The sequence below is a fragment of the Fukomys damarensis genome, unplaced genomic scaffold, assembly GCF_012274545.1.
Source record: "Fukomys damarensis isolate Sample0158 unplaced genomic scaffold, DMR_v1.0_HiC HiC_scaffold_37, whole genome shotgun sequence".
Lineage (NCBI taxonomy): Eukaryota > Metazoa > Chordata > Mammalia > Rodentia > Bathyergidae > Fukomys > Fukomys damarensis.
Window position 1 is genome coordinate 55,232,530 of NW_022900949.1, and position 23,318 is coordinate 55,255,847.

General features: G+C 34.6%; 1 protein-coding gene across 3 annotated transcripts in view; it reads left to right on the top strand.

Annotated features, from left to right (window-relative positions):
• Pls1 (plastin 1) overlaps window positions 1-23,318 on the top strand; it is a 103,082-nt gene that overhangs the window by 57,632 nt on the left and 22,132 nt on the right. For all 3 annotated transcript variants that reach the window (XM_010608179.2, XM_033759390.1, XM_010608181.3), the window contains exons 2-10: window positions 708-812; window positions 5,119-5,282; window positions 6,393-6,522; window positions 10,765-10,897; window positions 12,005-12,086; window positions 17,869-18,034; window positions 18,112-18,254; window positions 20,594-20,689; window positions 22,726-22,921. In XM_010608179.2, the coding sequence (XP_010606481.1) occupies window positions 743-812; window positions 5,119-5,282; window positions 6,393-6,522; window positions 10,765-10,897; window positions 12,005-12,086; window positions 17,869-18,034; window positions 18,112-18,254; window positions 20,594-20,689; window positions 22,726-22,921 (1,180 nt within the window). In that variant the 5' untranslated portion in view covers window positions 708-742. The remainder of the gene's footprint in view (window positions 1-707; window positions 813-5,118; window positions 5,283-6,392; window positions 6,523-10,764; window positions 10,898-12,004; window positions 12,087-17,868; window positions 18,035-18,111; window positions 18,255-20,593; window positions 20,690-22,725; window positions 22,922-23,318) is intronic.

A 23,318-nucleotide genomic window follows, 5' to 3' on the forward strand; every position in this document is an offset into this window, starting at 1 on the left:
AATACTTACACATGCTTAGAAAGTAAATTGGAAAGATAAAGGCAACAGAAAGATAATAGGTGTTATTTCTGGAGAGCACCATTATGGGTAACTTTAATTTTCTCTTCGAGGCATTTGTTACCAATCATTTTCAAAACTTAACAGCATTTAACTTTCTTACAGCCTAATTTTACACAGATTTTTTTTCTTTTTATTTGTCTTGCCTACTCACAGCAAGAAGGGGCCCAGTGATCTGGGGAGAACATCACACAGGGAAGGGGAAGGATGTAACAGTGTCTGGATTACTTTAAAGGAACCACAAACTCCATCCTAGATGAGCAGGCTCTAACTTAACTTTATCCTTTTTTGGACATTACTGATGTCCTTATATCTTATTGTCTGACTTCCTGCGTAAATGCTACTTTTCTTAAGCTTATTTTACTTAAATAATGAGGTAAAATGTAAATGAAAATTACACAGACTGTTGAGAAAAGTTTGTGTCCCAGGAAAGAGTGGAAAAGCAGGTGTTTCTTCCTCACACTGTCAGCCCTTGTTTACTAGCCAGTGCTGAGACAGACTGTTCCTGGGAGGCCTACTCCTTTTTGTTTCTTGTCAGCCAGACATTATGGATGATTTTTTTTGGTAGAGAATCTTCTTCTGTACCTTATATTACTTTTAAAAAGTTTCCAAAGTACTAATGTTCTTTTATAAATACTGCTTTTTTCTAGATACAAAGACTTGAAGTTGTCTTTCCTTCCCTAAGATGGAAAATAGTACCACTACCATTTCTCGGGAGGAGCTTGAAGAACTACAAGAAGCTTTTAATAAAATAGGTATGCTTGAGGAAAAGCAAATAAGATGTTATTGGCTTGCTTGAGATTAGACTTCAGGAGTAGAACAATACCTTTTTTTAAAAAAAATCTAGCTTTCTCTGAATTCTTTCTGAAAAATAAATACTGGTTTAAATTTCTAGGTGAATTGGACTTTGAATTCTGTGATCATTTCTTTGCAGAGAATAACCTAGGTTAATGAATGACAGTGTAACTGAATACTTAATATATTACCCTCATTATAGTGAAAACATAAAGAAACATTTCCTTGTGTATTAACTGAACTCTGCCTTCATGTCTTTGTCACTAATACTAATAACACTTTCTGATTTAATGAAGAATATTTTAAAAATCTACTATGGGTATTGTCTTAAAGCCTATATGTCTTGTTTTCTTTCTCACTCATACATAATTTGAAACATCTTTACTTTTAAAGGCAGTATGTCTTATTTTCTTCTAAAAAGTAAAATGTCTTTATGACATTGTCACCTTGACAGCTTTGTATTTTTCCTCCCAGAAAATTTCCCCTATGCTGTTGAATCTCAATTTTTCTGCATTTTCCTCTTAGAAAACCTAGGGTAAACAAGGAGAATATGAATACCATTTTTTCTTTGGTCTGCAGATATGTGGAAGTGAAAGTTGAGCACAGTGAATAGACATTGGGACAATGAGATCACTGTCACTGCCCCTTCCTCACAGGATACTTTCTCTCAGGCAATAAAGTACTCCATGAAAAACAAGTCAGATGGTGGACATGATCACAGTTGCTCTTGTTCTTAGATTTATCACCACCACCTTAGTGAATAAGAACTAAAATTAATGTAGGTGAATGAAATGCAGGGTGGATTTTAGAGACCATTACAAAGAAAAAAGATTTAATTTAAAAAAGTACAGCTCTTCTAAAAAGAGCAAAATCTTAAGATTTGCAGATGATTGCTATGAAACACAGCAGACCCTACCATTACTCCCTGTGGGTTTATAATCCAGGCACTGTGTGAATGTGTATGATTTCAAGATTATTAATAACAAAGAGAGTATAGGTTGCAAGTGCCCAGGATATTTTCAAAATGAAAACTGGCAATTATTGAAATGTTCTGCTCATTTCAGGCACCAAAACAGGAAGTAATAAAAGTGGATCTCTTACTTTTGTACTTCAGTCATTTTATGTGGGAACTTGAAAAAAAAGGGTTACGTAGGTCTTAGTAAAATGAATGCATGAGGTAATCTATTTTCTTTGTTTAGCACACCAACTTTGATCTTTATGACTCATGGACATATAATCTTGCAATATTTATTTAATGAAATTTTGAATAAACAGTTAATTCTAGCAGTAAAACAATTTATTTGAGGGACTTGTTAACACTAATAGAATATGTACCTGTTTGCTTGGACAGCACACATAGTAATAATATGTACTTGCTCTTTTTTTTAGCAAGATAAACTATGACTAATAAACTTAGTAAACCCTCTGCTAATTTGTACCAAACAACTATTTTCAGAGACAGAGGGATACACCCATCCACTCTTACTAGATGGGATTTCTTGGGTCACTGGGGGAAAGTTGAGAGTTAAAATGTTATCTTGCTTCTTTTAAAAAACTGTGGTACAACCAGGCATGGTGGTGCACACCTGTAATCCCAGAACTTGGGAGGCTGAGGCAGGAGGATCTCCTCGAGTTCGAAGCCAGCTTGGGTTATATAGTGAGTTCAAGGCCAGCCCGTGTTATATACCAAAACTCTATCTAAAAAAATATGGTAGAATATACATAATAAATGTATAGTTTTGATCTTTTTAAGTGTATACTTCAGTGGCATTAAGTACATTTACAGTGTTTTGCATCTGGCACTACCATTCTTTTTCAGAATTCTTTTCTATGTTCCTGTACTATAATTCTACACCTATAAACAATAATTCCCACTTTCAATCTGTCCTGTACCCTAGAAACGGCCATTCTACTTTTTGTGCGAAGGAACTTGACTAGTGACTTCATGTAACTGTCCTTTTGTGACTGGCTTATTTTACTTGGCATTATGTCTTCAGTGCTCTTCCATGTTGTCGCAGGTGCCACATTTCCTTCCTTTTTAAGGCTAAATAATACTCTGAGTGTATATACACATTTTGTTTATGGCATTTAGGCTGCTTCTACGTTTTAGCTATTACGAATAAAGCTATTATGAACACGGGTATATAAATACCTGTTCACGCCCCTGCTTTCAGTTTTTTTGAGTGTTTACACAGAAGTGGAATTATCGGGGCATACGGCAGTTCTCTATTTAATTTTTCAGGGACTCATCATACTATATTGTATAGTGGATATACCTTTTTGCATTCCTACCAGCCGTCCTCACCACTTATTTTCTATCTTTGTTTTTCCTGTTCTTTTGTTTTATAATTGCCATCCCCCTGGGTATGAAGTGGTATCTTTCATAATTTGATTTCCCTGATTATTGATGATATTGAGCAGCTTTTCATGTACTTATTGGCCATTTGTATCTCTTTGGAGAAAATGTTTCAAGCCCTTTGCCCTATTTTTTAATCCTGTTGTTTTTCTGCTACTATTGTTGTTTTTTGTAAGAAAGTCTTATTTCTTTTTAAACCATGATCTTTGTGGTTGTTTAACCTAAATCTTTATTTCCTCAACTTAAAAATGAGAATGACATTAGTGACTACTTCAAAGTTGTAAAGATTGAATAAGGTCAGTAAAGTTATTAACAAATCACTTGATAGAGAATGTGTGCTCATTAAGTGGTACCTATTAGTTCTTGTTGTATCATACCAAAACCACAGAAGTTGTAGGGATAGAGCTAGGATGTAAGCATCCAAATCTATCCATCTTCAAAGCCCCAGCTCTTAACTATTTAAAGTTAAATATTTTAATTTAACTATTTAAAGTTAAATATTTTAGTTTAAGTTAGCAGGTAAATAACTTCCTCAATTTAAACATTTAAAAATATTTCTCACTATAGTGGTAGTACACAAATAAACAAACATCGTCTTTTTTGTATATTTCAGAGTTATGGGAAATATTTCTCAATTAATGAGGAACTAATAATGAGGATTTGTCCAAATTCAAAGAAAGCAGTATCAAGTAACATTATTATTATTATTGCAATATCAAATAACAGCCTCCTACATGACTTGAGATTATAGCAATATACTTTCACATTAGAGTTTAAAGGATAAGTTCCTGTCCTTACCATTAATTTGTTTACAGTGATGACAGTTCTTTTTTTTTTTTTTTTTGGTATTTTGAGAACAGAGTCTCACTATGTAGTTGAGACTGACCTGGAACTCACTATGTAGCTCAGGCTGGTCTTGAACTCACAGCGATCCTCCTGCCTCATTCTCCAGAGTGCTGGGATTACAGGCGTGCGCCAACATGCCCGGCAGAGTTCTTTTATTGAAAAGAAAAAGAAATATAGGAAACAAAGCAACTATTAGCATATGAGCAGAAAGAACCTATACAAAGTGGATCCAGGCAACAACAAAACAATTCAAAGCTCTATTGCCAACTCTGGGCAAAAGTGTTTTGTGTTATCTTTGCTCTAATTTAAGAAGTGATATCGAATCTCTAGGGAAAATCACCCAGGAAAGGGCATCTCAACAATAATGTGAAAACACCTGGAAATCTGTTTCTAAAAGCCAAATGTAAGTGTGAAATTTCTTGAACACTTGATCTCAAAATGACATCAAACATGATTCAGTATACATAATGGTATCATAAATACATAATGAAACAATGAATTATTTTTTTTTCTTTTTTATGGGTACATTTTAGGTATACAGTAGTTACATTCATCATTGGGATCATGTACCTTTACATGATATATCTTGATTACAGTGAAATGAATTAACCACCAAGTGAATTGAAGAATGAAAATGCTTTATGAGCATTTTACATCATACACATTTTATATGAAATGTGGGGGCAGCACCTTAATTTCACTACTGAGTTAAATTCTGGATGAGTGCTCCCTCTTGACCACTTCTGACATATTCCCTTTAGATATGTGAGACTTCTCCAGGCTTATGTCTTTGAGACTTCGTCTTGTGCTAAAACTGAGTTGTCAGAGCATTGTCCATACTTAATACATATAGGGGCCTTAAATCTATGCAGATGGATTCCGTTCAAATATGAGTGTTTTGATAAAGCGTTTAGCATACCCTGGACAGTTCAGGTACAGGAAAAAGGCTACTGCCACTTGTGAAACAAATTTGAAAGGTTTTACATGCACGTGAATCCTCTATATGGCTGAGTGCACATCTTCAGCAGTACAAATATTTGACAGCTCATAATGTATCATTACAGATATTGACAACAGTGGATATGTGAGTGACTATGAACTCCAGGACCTATTTAAGGAAGCAAGCCTTCCTCTTCCTGGCTATAAAGTGCGCGAGATTGTGGAGAAAATTCTAGTCGTTGCTGACAACAACAAAGATGGCAAAATCAGTTTTGAAGAGTTTGTGTCAGTAAGTAATCTAATCCTCTCCTAGCTACTAATCCTTTTGCTTCAAGAAGAATTTTAATAATGACATTGCTAGTTTTGGTTAGATTTGGCTGCAGAGGGGAGAAAAAGCATTCCTTTAAAATGATGATAATGATAACAACAAAATATTGTAGAAATGATAATTCCACAAATAACTCATAAAAAAAGGGAAAGACTGAATGGAAGTGAAGTTTTTAAATAATAGTGCTTGATGCTGTAGAATAATTATATATTAATTCAATGCTCAATATAACTGATTAAATATTTATGAAATAGAAATTATCTGGTTTTGCAGGGTTTATTCACTAAGCAAATATTTAAACTCTAGGCACTGTGAATAATATGATGAGCAAAAGTTCTGTGGTTCCTGCTTTCATGGAGTTTGCATGTGGTAGTGATGGCAGAATCACATAAATGAATAAAAGATAAGACAGAGTGGTACAAGTCCTATGAGAGTTTGTAGTAGAAGGAACCAACTTAGAAGGAGTTGGAGGACATAGGACCTCAGGGAGGTATACTTTACACTGTGAGGACTGAATGAGATCTGAAGAGAGATGTCAAATGGAAAAGGAGGTCAGGAGGAAATGAATAATTTGAAGCTAGGCATGGCGGCACACATCTGTGATCCCAGCAGTTGGGAGACTGAGGCAGGAGGATATTTGTGTTTGGGATGTTCACGTACAAAAATGCCTTCATGATGGCATTTTAAAAACTCTTTATCATATAGTTATTTCATAGGTCTTCAGTAAAAAGATCATGGCAAGTCACTGAGAACAATTTTGTGTATTCTAGTTAAATTTAAATTATAATTTCTTGGGCTGGGACTTTAGCTCAGTAGTGCTGCCACCTGCCTCGCAAACACAAGGACCTGAGTTCGATCCCTGGTACAAAAAAAAAAAAAATTTCTTTCAGGGGCTGGGTCACAAACATTTGTCTATTTTGTATTATTGGTAAGTGATATGAGAGTTATCTGTGTGCACAAATGTTTATTTTTGTATCATTTCAAATAAGAAAGTCTAAATAAATGTCCTCTTGTCACCAAAATTTTCTGATTATTTGATCAAATCTCAATTTTACTTGTATTTCACTTCAGCTAATGCAAGAGTTAAAAAGCAAAGATATCAGCAAAACATTCCGAAAAATAATTAACAAGAGAGAAGGAATTACTGCGATTGGAGGAACTTCATCCATTTCCAGTGAGGGCACACAGCATTCTTACTCAGGTAACATAGTCCCCCAAATTTGATCATTTAGTCATTGATTCACTCAGTAAGTGCCACATTTCTTCATATATAAGATGGTCTTCATTGTGCTTAATACCATTATTTTATATATCATCGAGGAAAATTCTGATTCAATTATACCATGACATCAACTTTAAAGTGTATCTCAATTTTAGAGCTGTCAAAATGCAAAGTCCTAGAATCACTAAAATCAGTAAGTTTGTACTGTGTGTCAGGTTCACTGCACATCAGAGAAATTAAAGACAAAATGAAAGTTTATGTTTTAGCACTTGGTATGTTTAATCCTGACTTTTTTTTCAGCTTTAATTGAGTTTATTGGTACATTTTAGGGATACAGTACAGTTACATTCATTGTTGGGATCTTGTACCTCTACATGACAAGTCTTGATTCTCATTTTTTCCCCTTACCTCTGCCCTCCCTTCACCTCCTCCTCCCCTCCCCATCTACAAACACTTTATTTTCATCTTTTCATTCTCTCACATTTTTTTCTTTTCCCTTTTTACTCTTCCCCTACCCATCGCACCTTCCCTACACCTTTAGCTCCTTTGTTCCCATTTCTAAATGTCAGTAATCTTATTAGAATCTTATGCATTGTTGCAGATTATTCACACTAGGGAAACTATTCGGTATTTACACATGTGTGACTTATTTATTTCACTTAGGAGTATATCTTCAATATGTATCCATTTTCCTATGAATGAATCTATTTTCTCATTCTTTATGGCTGAGTAATATTCCATTTTATAGAAAAACCACATCTTCTTTATCCAGTTTCCAACGGATGGGCAAATGGGCTGTTTCCAAGATTTAGCTATTACAAACTGTGCCGCTATAAACATGGGTACACATACTTCTCTGTGAAATGATTCTTTTAGTTCTCTTGGAAAGATACCCAGCAGAGGGATGGCTGGGTCAAATGGAACCTCCAGTCCAAGCTCTTTGAGGTATGAATCATGACTTTTCAGTAGGTTTTTCATCCTGACTGGTAAGATGGCTTTACATTTAGATTTGATGGAGGAATGGTAGAAGGGCATATTTTCCCCTTTCATTTTCCAAGAGCTGGGATACTTGATTAATTTTTTCATCAAACAACCAAGTGATTAGACAATATAGCACCTGATTTGCTTGATCTGATAGAATCACTGGATTATTGCCCAGTGAGAAATCCAGAGTCACATTAACTCTTAAAATGAAAAGTCTTGCCTTTGTTAAAGCTTACTTCTCAGAGTTAAGATGTCTAAGAACCTTTGGCCAAATTCCTTTTTATTCATGTGAACATACTTAGAACTATACTTTTGAAATTTTTGACATGATTTCATAGAACTTTTTCCTTCCTTCTTCCTTTGAGATCTGAATCTATTTATCCTCTTGATTCTCTTCCTACCTGGATTTTCCTCAAATGACATGCTCAAGTTTCTTCTACCCATTAGGTTTTTCTTCCTAACCTTTTTCCATTAAGGAAGTAGTAATAGAGGCAGTAGTCTTAAATTGCTACCTCCACTTTTTGAAATGTACTTACCCCTTACCTCAGTTTCTACCTGTTAATTTTACTAAAATGGTCCTTTGCTTTAAAAAAGACAAAAAAAAAAAGAGCAAAAAACAAAAAATAAAATACACACTGATCAAAGTGCTATAATCTTAAGTATATGCTTCAGTGACTTTTAGATGTGTGTATACATCCATGTAGCTACATCTATGCAGCTCCCAACCAGATCAGAATATGGAATATTTTATCACCCTGTGTGGTTCCCTTATGCTCCTATTAGCATCTGTTACTTCCCAAAGGTTATCACTTGTCTAAGGTGACATTTTTTGCTTGTTTATTAGGTACAAAAATATAAATAGTAAACTGCATAAAGTATACTCTTTATGTGTGTGACTTGATTTTTTTTAACCTATGAATTGGCTTACTATTAAATTCACCCCTTTTAAGTGGATAATTCAGTACTTTTTAGTATATTAACAGTCTTGAGCAAGTGTCACCCCTATTTAATTTCAAAATCCTCTACTTAGACAAAAGAGAATCCTCCAACCTCACTAGCAGTCATTTCTCATTTCCACCTTCCAGGAACTTCTGCAACTGTTAATCTAATTTCTTATTCTATGTATTTGAATACCCTGGACATTTCATATAAGTGGAAACATATTGTAATGGCTTTTTATTTTACAGACAGTTCTTTACTGGTATATTTTTAAAGTTCATCTATGTTATAGCATAGCACATACGTTCCTTTTCACTGCTGAATATTCCGTTCTAAGGGTAATGTCACATTTTGTTTATCTTTATGACTATTTGGGTTGTTTACTCTTTCGGTCTATTATGAAAAATAATACATGAATACTAGGGTACACTTTTTTGTGTGGACATAACCTTTAAATTCTCTTAAGTATATACCCAGGAGTGAAATTGCTGGATCTTTTGGTAGCTATGTTTAACATTTTTAAAGAACTGGCACACTGTTTCCAAAGTGACTGCGCTGTTTTACACTTCTACCAGTTATGCATGAGGGTTTTTTTTTTTCCCTGTCTTTACTAACACTTGATATTATCCATTAAAGAAAGTACAGCCACCAGTGGTTATGACATGGTGTCTCATTCCTTGTTCCTATATCTAAAATATCCTCCTGTTTCCTGCCCATTTTCACTTTCTATCTTTCAAATAGTATTTCCTTTTTTTAAATAATTTTTAAAAATAAATTTATAAATTTATAAATTTTTATAAATTTGTTTTTGAGATGAGGGTCTTCCTGGTTTCCCCAGGTTGGTCTTGTGGGCTCAAGTGATCCTATGGCCTTAGCCTCCCGGGTAGCTGGGATTACAGGAATGTGCCACCACACCCACCCTATAAAGCTTTTTTTTTCTTGTTAACCATAACTGATTATTTCTTTAAAATTTTAAAAGACTGCACCCTCTATATGCAGTGTTTCCTTTATGTTAGATTTCTTTTTACTTCTGTTTTATCATTATACAAGTAAAATATACTGTTAAAGCTGTGGACCCCTAAGGACATATGTAGGTTGTGGCAAGTAGATAAGAGGCAGATTACTATATGTAAAAGGGGAAACACTAGTAAAAGTTTGTGTCTTTATTGTCTGTGTGTGGTGATGGGTTAAATTTGGGGAATACCTGCCAAATATATCCTTAGGAAAGTACCTAATTCTAGGTACTGGGGTAAAAATGGAGTAGGCCAGCTCATATACACTACCCTCTGATGGAAACAAAGATTAATTACTTTGGAAATTTATAGTTAAATAATATTTTATATTTTTATAATAATAATAAAGCTGTAGAACATTTTTACTTTAGGTTCTTCCCTACTTTCCTTACTGAATAGCCCAATATTTTCTGCATAAAAATCAGTGTACTTACACTAGAGTACACACGTTGAGGGTTGTTGAAGAGAGCTATGAGGAGTACTTACTTTGTGATAGTTTTCTTATAGTAAAAACTCCAGAAATGGTGCTGTTTTAGTCATTTCTATAACTGTGTGTGGATGTGTGAGATGGCAAAAGTTCTTTTCTTGAGCTACATCCCCAACAAGTAACTCTTGATTAAATTCAGCATATTGGTTGTAAGTCAAAAAAGCACAGCTCTCTAAATATTTTTTAGGATTTATTGCCTTGGGTCCAAAAATCTATTTTGAGAGGTATTTTTCCCCTTATTTAAATATCTGTCTACATTTGTGTGTGTGTGTGTGTGTGTGTGTGTGTGTGTGTGTGTGTGTGTGTTTTATTTTTATTATTTTTTATTTTTTGGTACAGGGGATTGAACTCTAGTCTTTGCCCTTTTGAGGCAGGCAGTGGAACCACTGAGCTAAAGCCTGGCCCTGTATTTTTAAACCTTTGATATTCTGCTTCTGGTTCTTTAGATTTTAGAAGCAATACATATTTGGAAAAATTTTAGATACAAACCAAGTATTTTTTGCATTGTGCCCACTGAAGATATGTCTTCCTTCCTCACCTAATAATCTGATGAAAAAGCGAAATGAATTCCCTCTTCTTAAACCTTTTAGTGTTTAAACAGACTCTCCCTGCCCCCTGGTACTGGGAAACAAACTCATGATCTTGCACTTGCAAGGCAGGCATGGTATCACTGAGCAAATCCCCGGTCCCCTGAGTAGACTTTTAATAATAGTCATTTATTGTCTTTGAGCAGTATGTTTCTGTTGTGTAGTGAATTTTGTGAAATGAGGTTTGCCTATGAAGACTTTCTGTTTTCAGAGGAAGAAAAAGTGGCTTTTGTTAACTGGATAAACAAAGCCCTAGAGAATGACCCTGACTGTAAGCATCTTATACCCATGAATCCCAATGATGGCAGTCTGTTCAGATCACTTGCAGATGGCATCCTTCTTTGGTGAGTTGAATGTTGAGTTATAGGAACTATGTTCTTAAGTGTTCCCATTGATGAACATTCCATGAAAACTACAATTCAGCATGTCTACTTTGTTTTTTTTTAATTAGCTACTTAGTTCTTGAAGAATTTATAATCCTTTATTTTTCAAGTGCCTTTTACATGTAGTACCATAATAATGGCAGTAAACTTTTGAGTTGGTCCTTAGATGCATTTTTAAATGTTTACACGGTTTCTTGTTTCACTTCCTATTGAGGAAGTGTTGATTACTGAACTGACTGGGAGAGGAACACCAGGAAATGTAGAAGGAAGACAGACTTTAATTATGAAGTTAAAAAAAAAGTTTTAATGCAGCCTTAGTTCTTTGCAGTGTGTTCTGCTCACTACACTGTAAACTGTTAAGGTATGTTTTTGTCTTTGTTCTATTTATTATAGTATTAGAATATTTTATACATGCAGGTATCTTTTTAAAAAATTTATAAAAATGCAGGAAATTTCTAAAGAAGAAAATAACAAACACAAATATTCCTACCATCCATAATTAACTATTTTTAACATCTTAGCACATTTTCTTTAATCTTTTTTTCTGTGTATTTATTTAAAAGAAATACAAAACAAAGCAAATTCCTACCCATGACTACAGGTGTAAGTATTTAGGACATTATGTATAAAATAGGTCTTGACACTATTTCCTTTGATTTTCATTGGAATTATTGAAGTCTTAGATAAAGTCTCTAGTTCGTTGTATTTCTGTAACAACAATATATAATTTAAAAAATATTGATACTATCTCATGGAACTATGCTTCTTGAGAATTGGTTTACATTTCAGCCTGCTAAATGTTGGCAATGATTAAATGAAATGAAGAGAAGATACACATAAAATCGTTAAAATATTTAGGTATAAATGCTAAGATTACTGCAATAAGTGATAGATTTTAGACTAGGGAATAGTTCTTAGATTTTAAAAATTAAGTTCCTAACATGAATTTATAGTTTAAAGAAACTGTTATTTTTTTTTTCTAAATTTAACTATTGTAGCTGCTTGCAAAAATAAACTAAAAACATTTCTGGACATCTTAAACTATATCGTTCCCATTTTCCTCCTTAGTAAAATGATCAACTTATCTGAACCAGATACAATTGATGAAAGAGCCATTAATAAGAAAAAGCTCACTCCTTTTACTGTTTCTGTAAGTATTTGTCCTTTTCTAGAAATGTTACTATGTTACACAATACAATATAAGGCGTTTATTAATGGATGTTGCAGCCCAAGTTAAACTTCTGATTTAACATAATTCTGTTTTCTTATAAAACCTTGGAAAATTCAGTTGCATTTTGTAACGAATGAAATTAAGATTCTATGTATCTTGGATAAATTTAAGTTAATATACTAAGTTTATATTGTAATTATTGAGTTGTTTGCTTATTTGATGCTAGTGTTCCTTTTTTTCTTGTGTTACTGAGTATTGTATATGCTACCATTGAGTTATACTCCCATCCTCAATGCTAATACCCACAAATATTGAAAATATTCAAACCCATCTTATTTTTAGAATACATGGGTCACATAATTTTTTGTGGCACTAAATCTGAAATACAGCATTTCTTACTGTTCTATGAACTTACTGTTTGGCTTTTCTTTTAATACTTATATGCACTTTAAAATTAATTTTATTGGTACATTTAAGGTAGACAATATAATGACATTCATTGTTAGAAATTTTACCTTTACATAATCAATCTTGATTCTTATTTTTTCCCCATCCCCCTGCCCTCCCTTAAACCCTTCCCTCCCACCCTAACTACAAAGACTTTGTTTCCATACCTGTATATATTTCTCTTTTCTTTTCTTTTTTCCTTTCCTTTCCTTTCCTTTTCTTTCTTTTCTTGTACTGGGGATCAAACTCAGGACCTTGTGCTTGCAAGGCAGGTGACAGAACCACTGAAATTAATCCTTGGACCAACCTGTATATATTTCTTGATACCCACAGGTTTGATCTGAGGGGCAAAGTATTCTATAGTTTTATTTTTGGAGATAGTATTCTTAATATGAGTAACAGTCTAAGACTTTCTGAAATCAGAAAGAGGGCAGAATGAGACAAAATAGAGAGTTTGAAACAGCAAAATGTTCATTAAATCTATCTTGTTTGTTCAGGATTTTAGAACTCAGAATAATAAGTCTGCTAGAAAAACTACTAGTTCCATATGAAAATTTATTGCAAAAAAGCCAAACGTACTTTTTAAAGGTTGTAAGATTGTAGTAATATTGTTTTTTACCTTATGATAGGTTTATGTGTTACCATGATATATGTAAAAGAAGAAGAAAAAGATAAAAATGATCTGAGGTAGTAATGAAAGCAAGGGAAAGGCCAGAAGTAGTGGCATACACCTGTAATCCCAACACAGGGAGGCTGAGGCAAGAGAATAGCCTTGAGTTTGAGGCCAGCCTGAACTACATAGTGAGTTCAAGCTAGCCTGAACTACATAGCAAGACCCTGCAAAAAAAAAAAAAAAAAAAAGCCAGGGAAAGAGATCCAGTAAAGTGGAGGATTCGTGTATTATTTTCAAGCTTTTATCATCCTTTTTTCTCCCCGATGTACTACCATATTAGATTTTTGTGTTTATCATTATTGAAAGAAATTAATTATATGTGTAGAGGTTTGTTCACCTGTTACTGTGGGATGATAGTTATTTGTGAAATTAAAAAGAATTGGCTAAAAAAAAAAGAAATTATATGAATAAGACCACAAAACAGATGGTGGTGACTTTGAGACCAAAAAGCCAGGAAATCAACGCAAGACTAGCTATAAGAAATTTAATCTGGTTGCCGGGCGTGTGGCACACGCTTGTAATCCCAGCACTCGGGAGGCTGAGGCAGGAGGATCACTGTGAGTTTGAGACCAGCCTGGGCTACATAGTAAGTTCCAGGTCAGTCTCAACTACATAGTCAGACCCTGCTTCAAGAAACCAAAAAAAAAAAGAAATTGAATCTGTTCATTACCAAATGTTATAAAAAATCTATTGCAATGAATATAATCATACACAGACATACATATGTCTATATTTGCCTTACATACAATTACAGTTAAGGAGGAAAACCGTTATAAATCTCATTTGGACATTTTTTTTTTTTTGGTACTGGGGATTGAACTCAGGTCCTTATGCTTGCAAAGCAGGCACCGGAACCACTGAGCCAAATCCCCAGCCCTGGACATTTCTTTTTTCTTTTTTTTTGGTACCAGGGATTGAACTTGGGACCTTGCACTTGTAAGGCAGGCAGCAGAACCACTGAGCTAAATCCCTGCCCCCGCCGGACATTTCTTAATGGAGTCAAAATGGTGATGTGTAAAGAAAGGATGAAATCTGAGTAACAAATCATTCTTTTATTCTAACTAACCAAATAAATATATAGGGCAGGCCTATAAAATTATTAACAAAAGTGCATTTATCTGGAACTGAACCTTTATGGGAAATGAAAATTTGCAAAGTAGTAGGAAATAAAAGAAAGGAAATTTAAAATGCATTTTTAAGAATGTTAGTAAATGGATAGTTAATCAAATAGAAGACATAGGGACCATCTAAAACAACAGTGGAGTGTATGCAAGGCAATTAGACTGATGTACAAAAAAAACAGTGAGACAATGGAAGGTATGTTTGTTATACATGTACAGGTAACTGTCATGTTGGCTTGTTTGTTAATATCCCATAAAGCTGAGTATCTTGTTTTACAGGTTAAGACAGTGAAATGCAGAGAAACACTTCTCTCACATTGTAATTGTTTGTGGTTTTCCATTGTTCCTATGATTTCCCACCAAAACAAATCCTTAGAAGGAAGGGTGGACACTCAAGGCAGTTGACCACTGTAAAATTGGAGAGCAACTTCTCTCTGGTGACCTCTTTCAGATGTTTAGAAATGGCTTTATATAAAAGTGGTGGTCCTTTCCCTACTAATTAGTAGGCCAATAGTGTATTATTTACCAAATAGAAACTATTTATGTAAGGATTTATGGCAACTCCTTTCAATCTACTTCTTGAAGCTAATTACTCGTAAGACATTTGATATACTTGTGTGTACAGCCAACATTTTAAAAGTACAATTAACACAGAAGCTGGTTTATCTCTTATATCTCTATCATACCCGAAAGATAAAGCTGAGTTACTTTTTACTGCAGTAAGAGAAAATACCATCTTCAAAACTTTAGCAGTGGCTTCTAGCTGGGAAGGTAAGGTTAGAATTTCAGAATTGGAATTGTAGTTTAAGGTGGGTTTTTAGTGTGAGAAAAATCTTATTCAGATTAGGTAAGGATCTCATTGTAACAAGACAAGATTAGGTAGAAGTAACAAGTGGAGGTTTTCTGTTTTGTTGTACCGGGGATTGAACTCAGGACCTTGTGCTTGTAAGGCAGGTGGGCGGAACCACTGAGCTAAATTCCTGGCTAACAAGTAGAAGTTTTCAAGGTGAGGCAGTAAAAGAATTTTAGCCTATAAACTTCATTGGTGTTTACCCTTGAAGGTCTAATGAGTCTTTTAGGCACAGTGCCTGAGGTGGTAAACAAATCTTTTGGTAGGACGAATAATATCATGCTAATGGAGACAGAGGAATAGTAAAGTTATGCCAGTGAAGACCAGAGGAATAATGAACAAAACTATATTAATGTAGACAGTAGTGTTTCAGTTGTAGGTGCCCAGGCTGAGAACAGTGGTAAAATTTTTTCATTCTTACTAGTTATGAAAGTCAATATAGTGAAATTATATACTTCTTTTAAATGGTTTCATGATGTTAGTGCTTATGAAGTGGGTTATTATATAATAAATCATTTTCAGTCCAGTTCTTCCCCCTGCTAATGCATTCTGGAAAATCACAAGTGGAACAAACATCCTTTAAAGGACAGAAAAATATTAGTGGTCAAGCCTTAGTTTGCAGAGGCTGTCTCTGAAAGGTATTGATTGATGTAGGTTAACTTAAAAGCACTGAAACTGTTACAGTTTTTCTAGGACTTCTGTAAAATATTTGCAACTTATGTGTTTTTATATTTATTATGATTATTTGAATGAATTAAGAGATTTTAAAGACATTAAAAGGTTTCTCTGGTTCTGCTGCTACTTTCAGGAGAACTATATTTAAAAGAACATTACTTAATATGACTACAAAAATAATTTTAAGTGCTTACTTAAATCACTCGAGTGATCCCCAAGAGATACACTATTAACTTGGAGCTTAGCAAGGTAAATTATTTCAGTACACTACAGAAGAAAGCCACTGAAATAGTCACAATGCTTTGAAAACTTCTGTGCAGAGCTTCTGTAACCAGCACATTAAATAATTGCTATTGCTATTGCCAAATGAAAGTGGTAATACAGCAGAAGATTAAGAGGATGGGCTGTGGAGATCAGCAATGAAACCACAGCTCTGACACTTTGTAACCACTGCACCTCAGTTTCCTCATCTGTAAAACCCATCTTAACAGTTACCTTTAAAATTCTCAGGAACTGAAATCTAACTGTATACCATTTTTTAAAGTGCTTCTAGATAAAGACTTAATAAGAATAAAGAACATTAATCCAATGCTAATAAATCGATGGTATTAAAATTTCTAGGGGCACATGCCAGTAATATATATTTAAACAACAGTTATATAAATGTGAACAATTTCCTTCTTTTTGTATATATGATACATACTATGAAAGTATAGGGAAAGGCCTGACTGATTTTGTGTGGAAGATGATTCAGGAGATGATTCGGGAGATAGTGTTTCAGGGAAAGAGATTTGAAGAACGAGCATGTGATTTGAGGAAAGAGGAACATTATAAGCCAAGGGGAAAGGACTTTCTGTTTTGACCAGAGCACAGTCTATATATGTGAAATGTCAGAAGGTGAGACCACAGTCAAGGCCCGAAGATTTTTTATTGCCCAACTAAAGATTTGAAATTAACCGTTGCCTTTCTCTCCATGCTTTCATTCACTTTTACCCATTCATCTGTTTATTCAGTAAATATTTATTGAGCGTATTACATATGCTTAGGTACTGGAAGGCATCTTAAACAGATCAAGGCTCCTATTATTACAGAGTTCATACTCTGAATGGGGAGAGATATAACAAGAAGTATATACTATGTCGGAGAGATAAGGAGTAAAGTAGGGAATGCAGTAATAAGTATCAGCTAGGGCTGTAGAAATGCTGTTTTGTGTAGGATGACCAGAGAACACAACACAGATTGGATGTTTCTAAGCAGAGTTTTAAAGCAACTGTGTAATTTTGGGGAAGCATGTTCTAGGCAGAAGAAACTAAGTTCAAAGGCTCTGTAGCTGGAATAAAGTGTGGTAGTAACAGTGAACATTTGAAGGCCTCTAAAGTTTGGGAACACTGTCAGCTTTATATTTTCCTAAGGTCACTGACAGCACAGAATTGTAGATGATGGTCACTGTGAAGATAGGAAAATATTCAATAAAAATACTGATGGTTTTCAGAGGAATTTAGAACATCAAATTGACAAGTTGGTGATTGCATATGGTAGGCAAAAAAGAGCAAGGATGTTACTCACTTCCTGGTTTTAGGAAGAAGAATGAAGTTTGGCCTCATCAATCAGGAGAGTAAATAAGAATTAATTTTAAAAGGATTGAGAGGAAGACCAGGGAAACATAATGAGAAATTTTGCTTATTTTGGACATGTTGGATTTGAGGTATTTGTGGAATATCCAAGTAGATACAATCAAGTGTGTACAAAGAGGTGGAGCTTATTGAGGGTTCAGAAAAGGTGTAGGCTGGTGATGCAGATTTGAAAAATGACTGGGATATACAGATGATGGTTAAAACCATGTGATATTTTAGCAGTAATTTAATTGTATAAATATTACTTATGTTTAAAAATGTAGTATTTTTGCAATCCATTATTTCTTGCAGATAACTTGAACATAAGATTTTAGAAAGTACTTCCATGTATATGTTTTTTGTTTGTTCTTGGGCAATTTAGGAAAATTTAAACCTAGCCCTGAATTCTGCCTCAGCCATTGGTTGTACAGTGGTCAACATTGGTGCACAGGATCTTAAAGAAGGAAAGCCTCACTTGGTCTTGGGTCTTCTCTGGCAGATCATCAAAGTCGGTCTTTTTGCTGATATTGAGATTTCTAGGAATGAAGGTAAGATTATAAAAAATACTTTTTATGGATACATACTTGCTGAAGGACAAGTTTACATTTCAGTGTTTTCCTCTTAGCTTTGATTGCATTGCTAAATGAAGGTGAAGAACTAGAGGAACTGATGAAGCTCTCTCCTGAGGAGTTACTGCTGCGATGGGTGAACTACCATCTCACCAATGCAGGATGGCACACCATCAACAACTTCAGCCAGGACATTAAGGTTTACATTTTAATGTTCAAGTTTGTGACATGAAATAAGGATATGGAATTTGAAAAATAAGGGGGTTCTGGCTTAAACTTGAATTCAGTTTACACTTGGACAGAAAATGAAGTTTTACAGATTTTTAAGCAGAGCCTCCCAAATATATTCATAAAATCTTTTAATGAAGTAAACCGATTTACTGAAAAAAAATTTTTTTGTTGGTGCTGAAGATTGAGCCCAGGACCTCATGCATGCTAGATAAGCACACACCTACATACCTAGCCCCAGATTTGTGTGTGTATGTCTTTGTGTGTGTTATTTTGTTTTGTTTTGTTTTTTGAGACAGGATCTCACTATCTTTCTCTCTTTCTGCCTCAGCCTCTTGAGTGCTAGGATTACAGGCATGAGCCATGACACTGGGCTCTACTGATTTTTAATATGAATTATAACTGGCTGTGAGAGGGAGGAGGTTAGCCTTTGAATGCTTTCCCATTTTATTTATTTATTTAATTACTTTATGTTTGGTACTGGGGATCGAACTCGGGTCCTTGTGCTTGTGAGGCAGGTGGCGGAACCACTGAGCTAAATCCCTGGCCCTGATCTTTCCCATTTTAAATGCCACAGGTCTAGTAAATTATAATGAGCATGTCAGTTCATTAATTTGAACTAAAATCCTGTCTGTTTGCCATACTAGACCCATGTGGTTTCTCCTCCCACTTTGCCAATAACTAACTACCAGGAAACCAGTTTGTCTGAGGGCAGAGGGAACCAACAGACAAAAAGAGTTTTAAGATGTGGCTTCTAAAGTGGCTTGAAACACTTTCCACTCTACTGGGAAAGCTTTGTCAGAGAAATGGTAACATTCATTTCTGCCTAACAGTAACTCTCCCAAGGGTACTGCTGGTATAGGCATTGCCAAACTGGTTTCTTTTGACATTCTTTTCATTCATTTATGTAAGTATGTATGCATAAATAAATGAATGTATGTATATATGGATATATGTATGTGGTATTGGGGATTGAACCCAGGGCCTTCACACTGAGCTACATCTTCAGCATTTTTTATTTTTATTTTAAGACAGGCTCTTGTTAAGTTGCCAAGTTGCCCATTCTGGTATTAAACTTGCAATCCTGCCTCAGCCTCCAACATCTTAGAACAGTGCTATCTAATTCATATTCCCTCTTTAGATATGGTGACTCCTTCAGACATGTTGCATTTTTGCTATAATGGTCTGGATGACACTTGTCTTTGAAGTGACATTGTTTTCTCTTTCATTTGTGATTTACAAGTTTATTTCCAGGGTTTCTTTTCTTTTGAATCCTCCTACAGTTCAGTTCAATTCAGCTCATTTGGAGATTTATTACATTCCTTCTGTTGGGCATTATGCTGTATGTGGGTGACACAGATATATACCTCTTGGGAAGCTTACTAATTATACACAGCAAACCGTGCAAAACTTACTGGCACAAAGTAATGATTTATTATTTTTCATAATTTTGTGTTGATGATATTTGGCTGAGTGGTTCTAATCCACACGTTATTTCTGGAATCACTAATTTGGTTATACTCAGTTGTCAGTTGGGCTCATCTGGAAGGTGCATAATGGCAATCGTATGGTGCCTCATTGCTTGTCCATTGGGTCCCATCCATGTTCAGATTGGGCTTCCTCACATCATGATAGTTTCAGATAGTTGGACTTCTTAGATGAATGGAGGAGAAGTAGGGGCTGTCATGATTTGGAAGCCCCAGAATATCACCTTCACAGCATTCTGTTGTCAGAGGAGCCACAAGGCCAATCCAAGTAAAAAGGGAGGGGAAATAGCCTTTACTTTTTGATGGGAGGAGCTATATGTATGTATGGAGAATAATTATGGTAACCATCTGTGAAGATGACTATATTGGATGATTTAATAAAATATGGTCACAGTTGATTTATAGAGATGGGGAGGGGGTGCTGTACAACAGAGAAGAAGCTATCTGGCTCATTATAAAGAAATCAAGGAAGCCTCCTGCGACAAAATATTTGACCTGAATCTTTAACTGATGCTTACACTATGCTTAGAGACATAAACAAATGAGAGGGGAGCATGTTGTGGGGAGAAGGGTGTTCCAGGCACAAGGAATAGAGTTGTTAGACGCTCTGGGGTATGAAAGAGGATTACTAAAAGCTCTTAAGTATAAAACGGCATACCACAATTTAAGTGATTTGTAATAGTAAAGTGACTGTTTTTTATTCCTTTTTTGGAGATAGAGCAATTTCCTCAGTTTGGGCACTTTTCCCCATATAGTTAAGATATTTTATTTATTATGTTTTTATTTTATTCATTTTAAATATGCTGTTTATCTTTCCTTGAAGGATTCAAGAGCCTATTTTCATCTGCTTAATCAGATCGCTCCTAAAGGTGACCAAGAGGATGGACCTGCCATTGCCATTGACCTTTCAGGATTTAATGTGAGTGTAATGTAAAATTATTTTTGTATATCGAAGTAAAATTATATGTAACATAAAAGCTGCCATTTTATAATTTTTGAGCGAATAGTTCAGTGACAATCACTACATTTACATTGCCGTGCAATTATCACCATTATCTATCTCTAGAACTTCATTTTCCCACAACGAAACTCTGTACCCATTAAACTGTAACTCCCCAGATACCACCCCTCCAGCCTCTGATAACCACTGTTCTACTATATGACTATGAATCTGACTAGTAAGTACAGTCAAACTTAAAGCATAATTCTCTACAGGTAGCATCCCATTGTGGTCTTCAGCCCTTCATTAGAGATTGACTATTTGCTCTTTAGAAGGTTTTTTTTTATATCCTAGGCTCCGAATCTCCATGCTAATTCATCTGGCTATCATGACCAAAGAAGGGGAATTATAAAATTTTAACCTTGAATATGTGTGGATCAATCCTATTATCCACATATCTCTGGTATAGTGTAACTGAAATCAGAGTGCTTCTGTGACTCTCACTGTGTTCAAGAAAGGAAACAAGCTGTTATTAAGATTACTAAGCAACTGATAATCAGTTCCACAGCCTACATTTAGAAATACATACAATAAAGATGACATTTCTTACTGTTTATGTTCTAGGTAGGACTGACAGCAGATCCTGAGCCACCTAATGCATTTCTTACGAAGCCCATTCTTTTAGCATAAATTATAAGTAGGAGGGATGGTTTTACTTAAACATTGAAATGTAGTCAGGCTATCTATTGTGTGAAAATATGTTAAATACTTAAAGTATAGTGTCCATAATTTTACATTAATTTATGAAATGTCAGATATTTGGTTCCGGAGAACTATGCAAACTTTGCACATTACTCTGAGTAAAAAAAATCCGGAATTTAAGCCAGGTATAGTGGGGCATTCATATAATCCCAGCGCTGGGGAGGCTAAGGCAGGAAGATCACTTGGAGTTTGAGGCCAGCCTGGGCTACGCTAAGTTCAAGGCCAGGCTGCTAAACTGCATAGTGAGACCCTGTCTCAAAAACAAAAATCAAAAAACAAAAAAAATCAAGAACTTAAAAAAAGAAGCTATGGAAAATTTAAAATATATTCAATAGTGAACAGCGTTTGTATATTAAACTTAATATAATTATTAAATACTTATCCATTCATCATCAGTGAACTTATTTATTTCCCTCTTCTGTACAGTATTATTTTGAAGCAAAATTCTAGACATCCTATCATTTCATTGATAAATATTTCAACATTTACTTCAAGAAGGTAAAGTTTTTTTAGTATAAAAATACCTTATCCCTGAAAAGTTAATAATATAGGTAATCTGTAATATCACCTAGTGATTTCCAGTTGCCTTGTAAATATTCCTTTGAATTAACATCTAAATAAGGTTGATGTCAACGTTAACTCTTCATTGTTTAATGCATTGAATCTATCACTTTCTTTGATATCCAAATGTATTCTTTAAAAAAATTTTTTTGGTAGCAGGGATCGAACTCAGGACCTTGGTAGTTCATTCACCTATTCTTCTTGCCTATAGGTATTTGTCTTGCTTTGCTTCTAGGGTTCTGCAACTGTGAAAGGTGCTATTCTTTCTGCTTTTAATGTTTTTATATGAGTTATGTATCTCAACTTGCTTTTCATTGAGAAAAGTACCTACCAGGAATATCACTTAGTGTATCCTGGGTGAGATAACTAGGCTTGTTATCCAGAGGGAAATCTACTAGGTGGCTTTGGTACCTATAGTGTACTTCAACCAGTAGGAGCTTCCTGATTCAATATCTGAATTTTGTCAAATATTTCAACAATGTAGGTGAAATATGTATTAGTAATTTCAGCATTAAAACTGAGAGACTTGTTCTTTTGGATTTATAAAATGTGGGGAAGTTGATTTATAAATCCTTGTACATTCTGACCTTGAATTATTATTTGATATATTTGTGGGAATGCAATTGCTTATAAATATGTACTTCTATATGCTAATTCAATCTTGACCATTTTTGTTTTATTTCATTGTATAGGAGAAAAATGACCTGAAGCGTGCTGGATTCATGCTTCAAGAAGCAGATAAACTAGGCTGCAGACAATTTGTTACTCCTGCAGATGTGGTTTCAGGAAATCCTAAACTTAATTTAGCCTTTGTAGCTAATCTTTTTAACACTTACCCATGCCTACACAAGCCTGATAATAATGACATCGATATTAATTTATTAGAAGGTATGTTGATTTCTTTTCTTGTGGTATTGTTAGAACAGGAGGACTGTGGGGAGAGATGCAATGTAGGGTATACAGGCATGGCACCCATTAAAAAGCTCAAATTACAGAAAGTGGTTGTTAGTTTTACTTAAAAGAGTACTGGGATAAATCTTACTCATCTGTCATTTCTTTGTTAAGAGTTTAGTGAACACTATTAAAATATTTAAACTACTAAAACATTAAAAATATTCTTATAAATGATCCTACAACAATGAATTATCTATTGAAACTAATTTGTAGCTATTTTCTCCTTTGAAAGCTAATTTGACACCAGTATTACTCTTTTTTAATGTGTTCAGTATACATGAAAAAATTATAATATTCATTATTTGTCTTGTGTTTGGACTACTGTTATCTG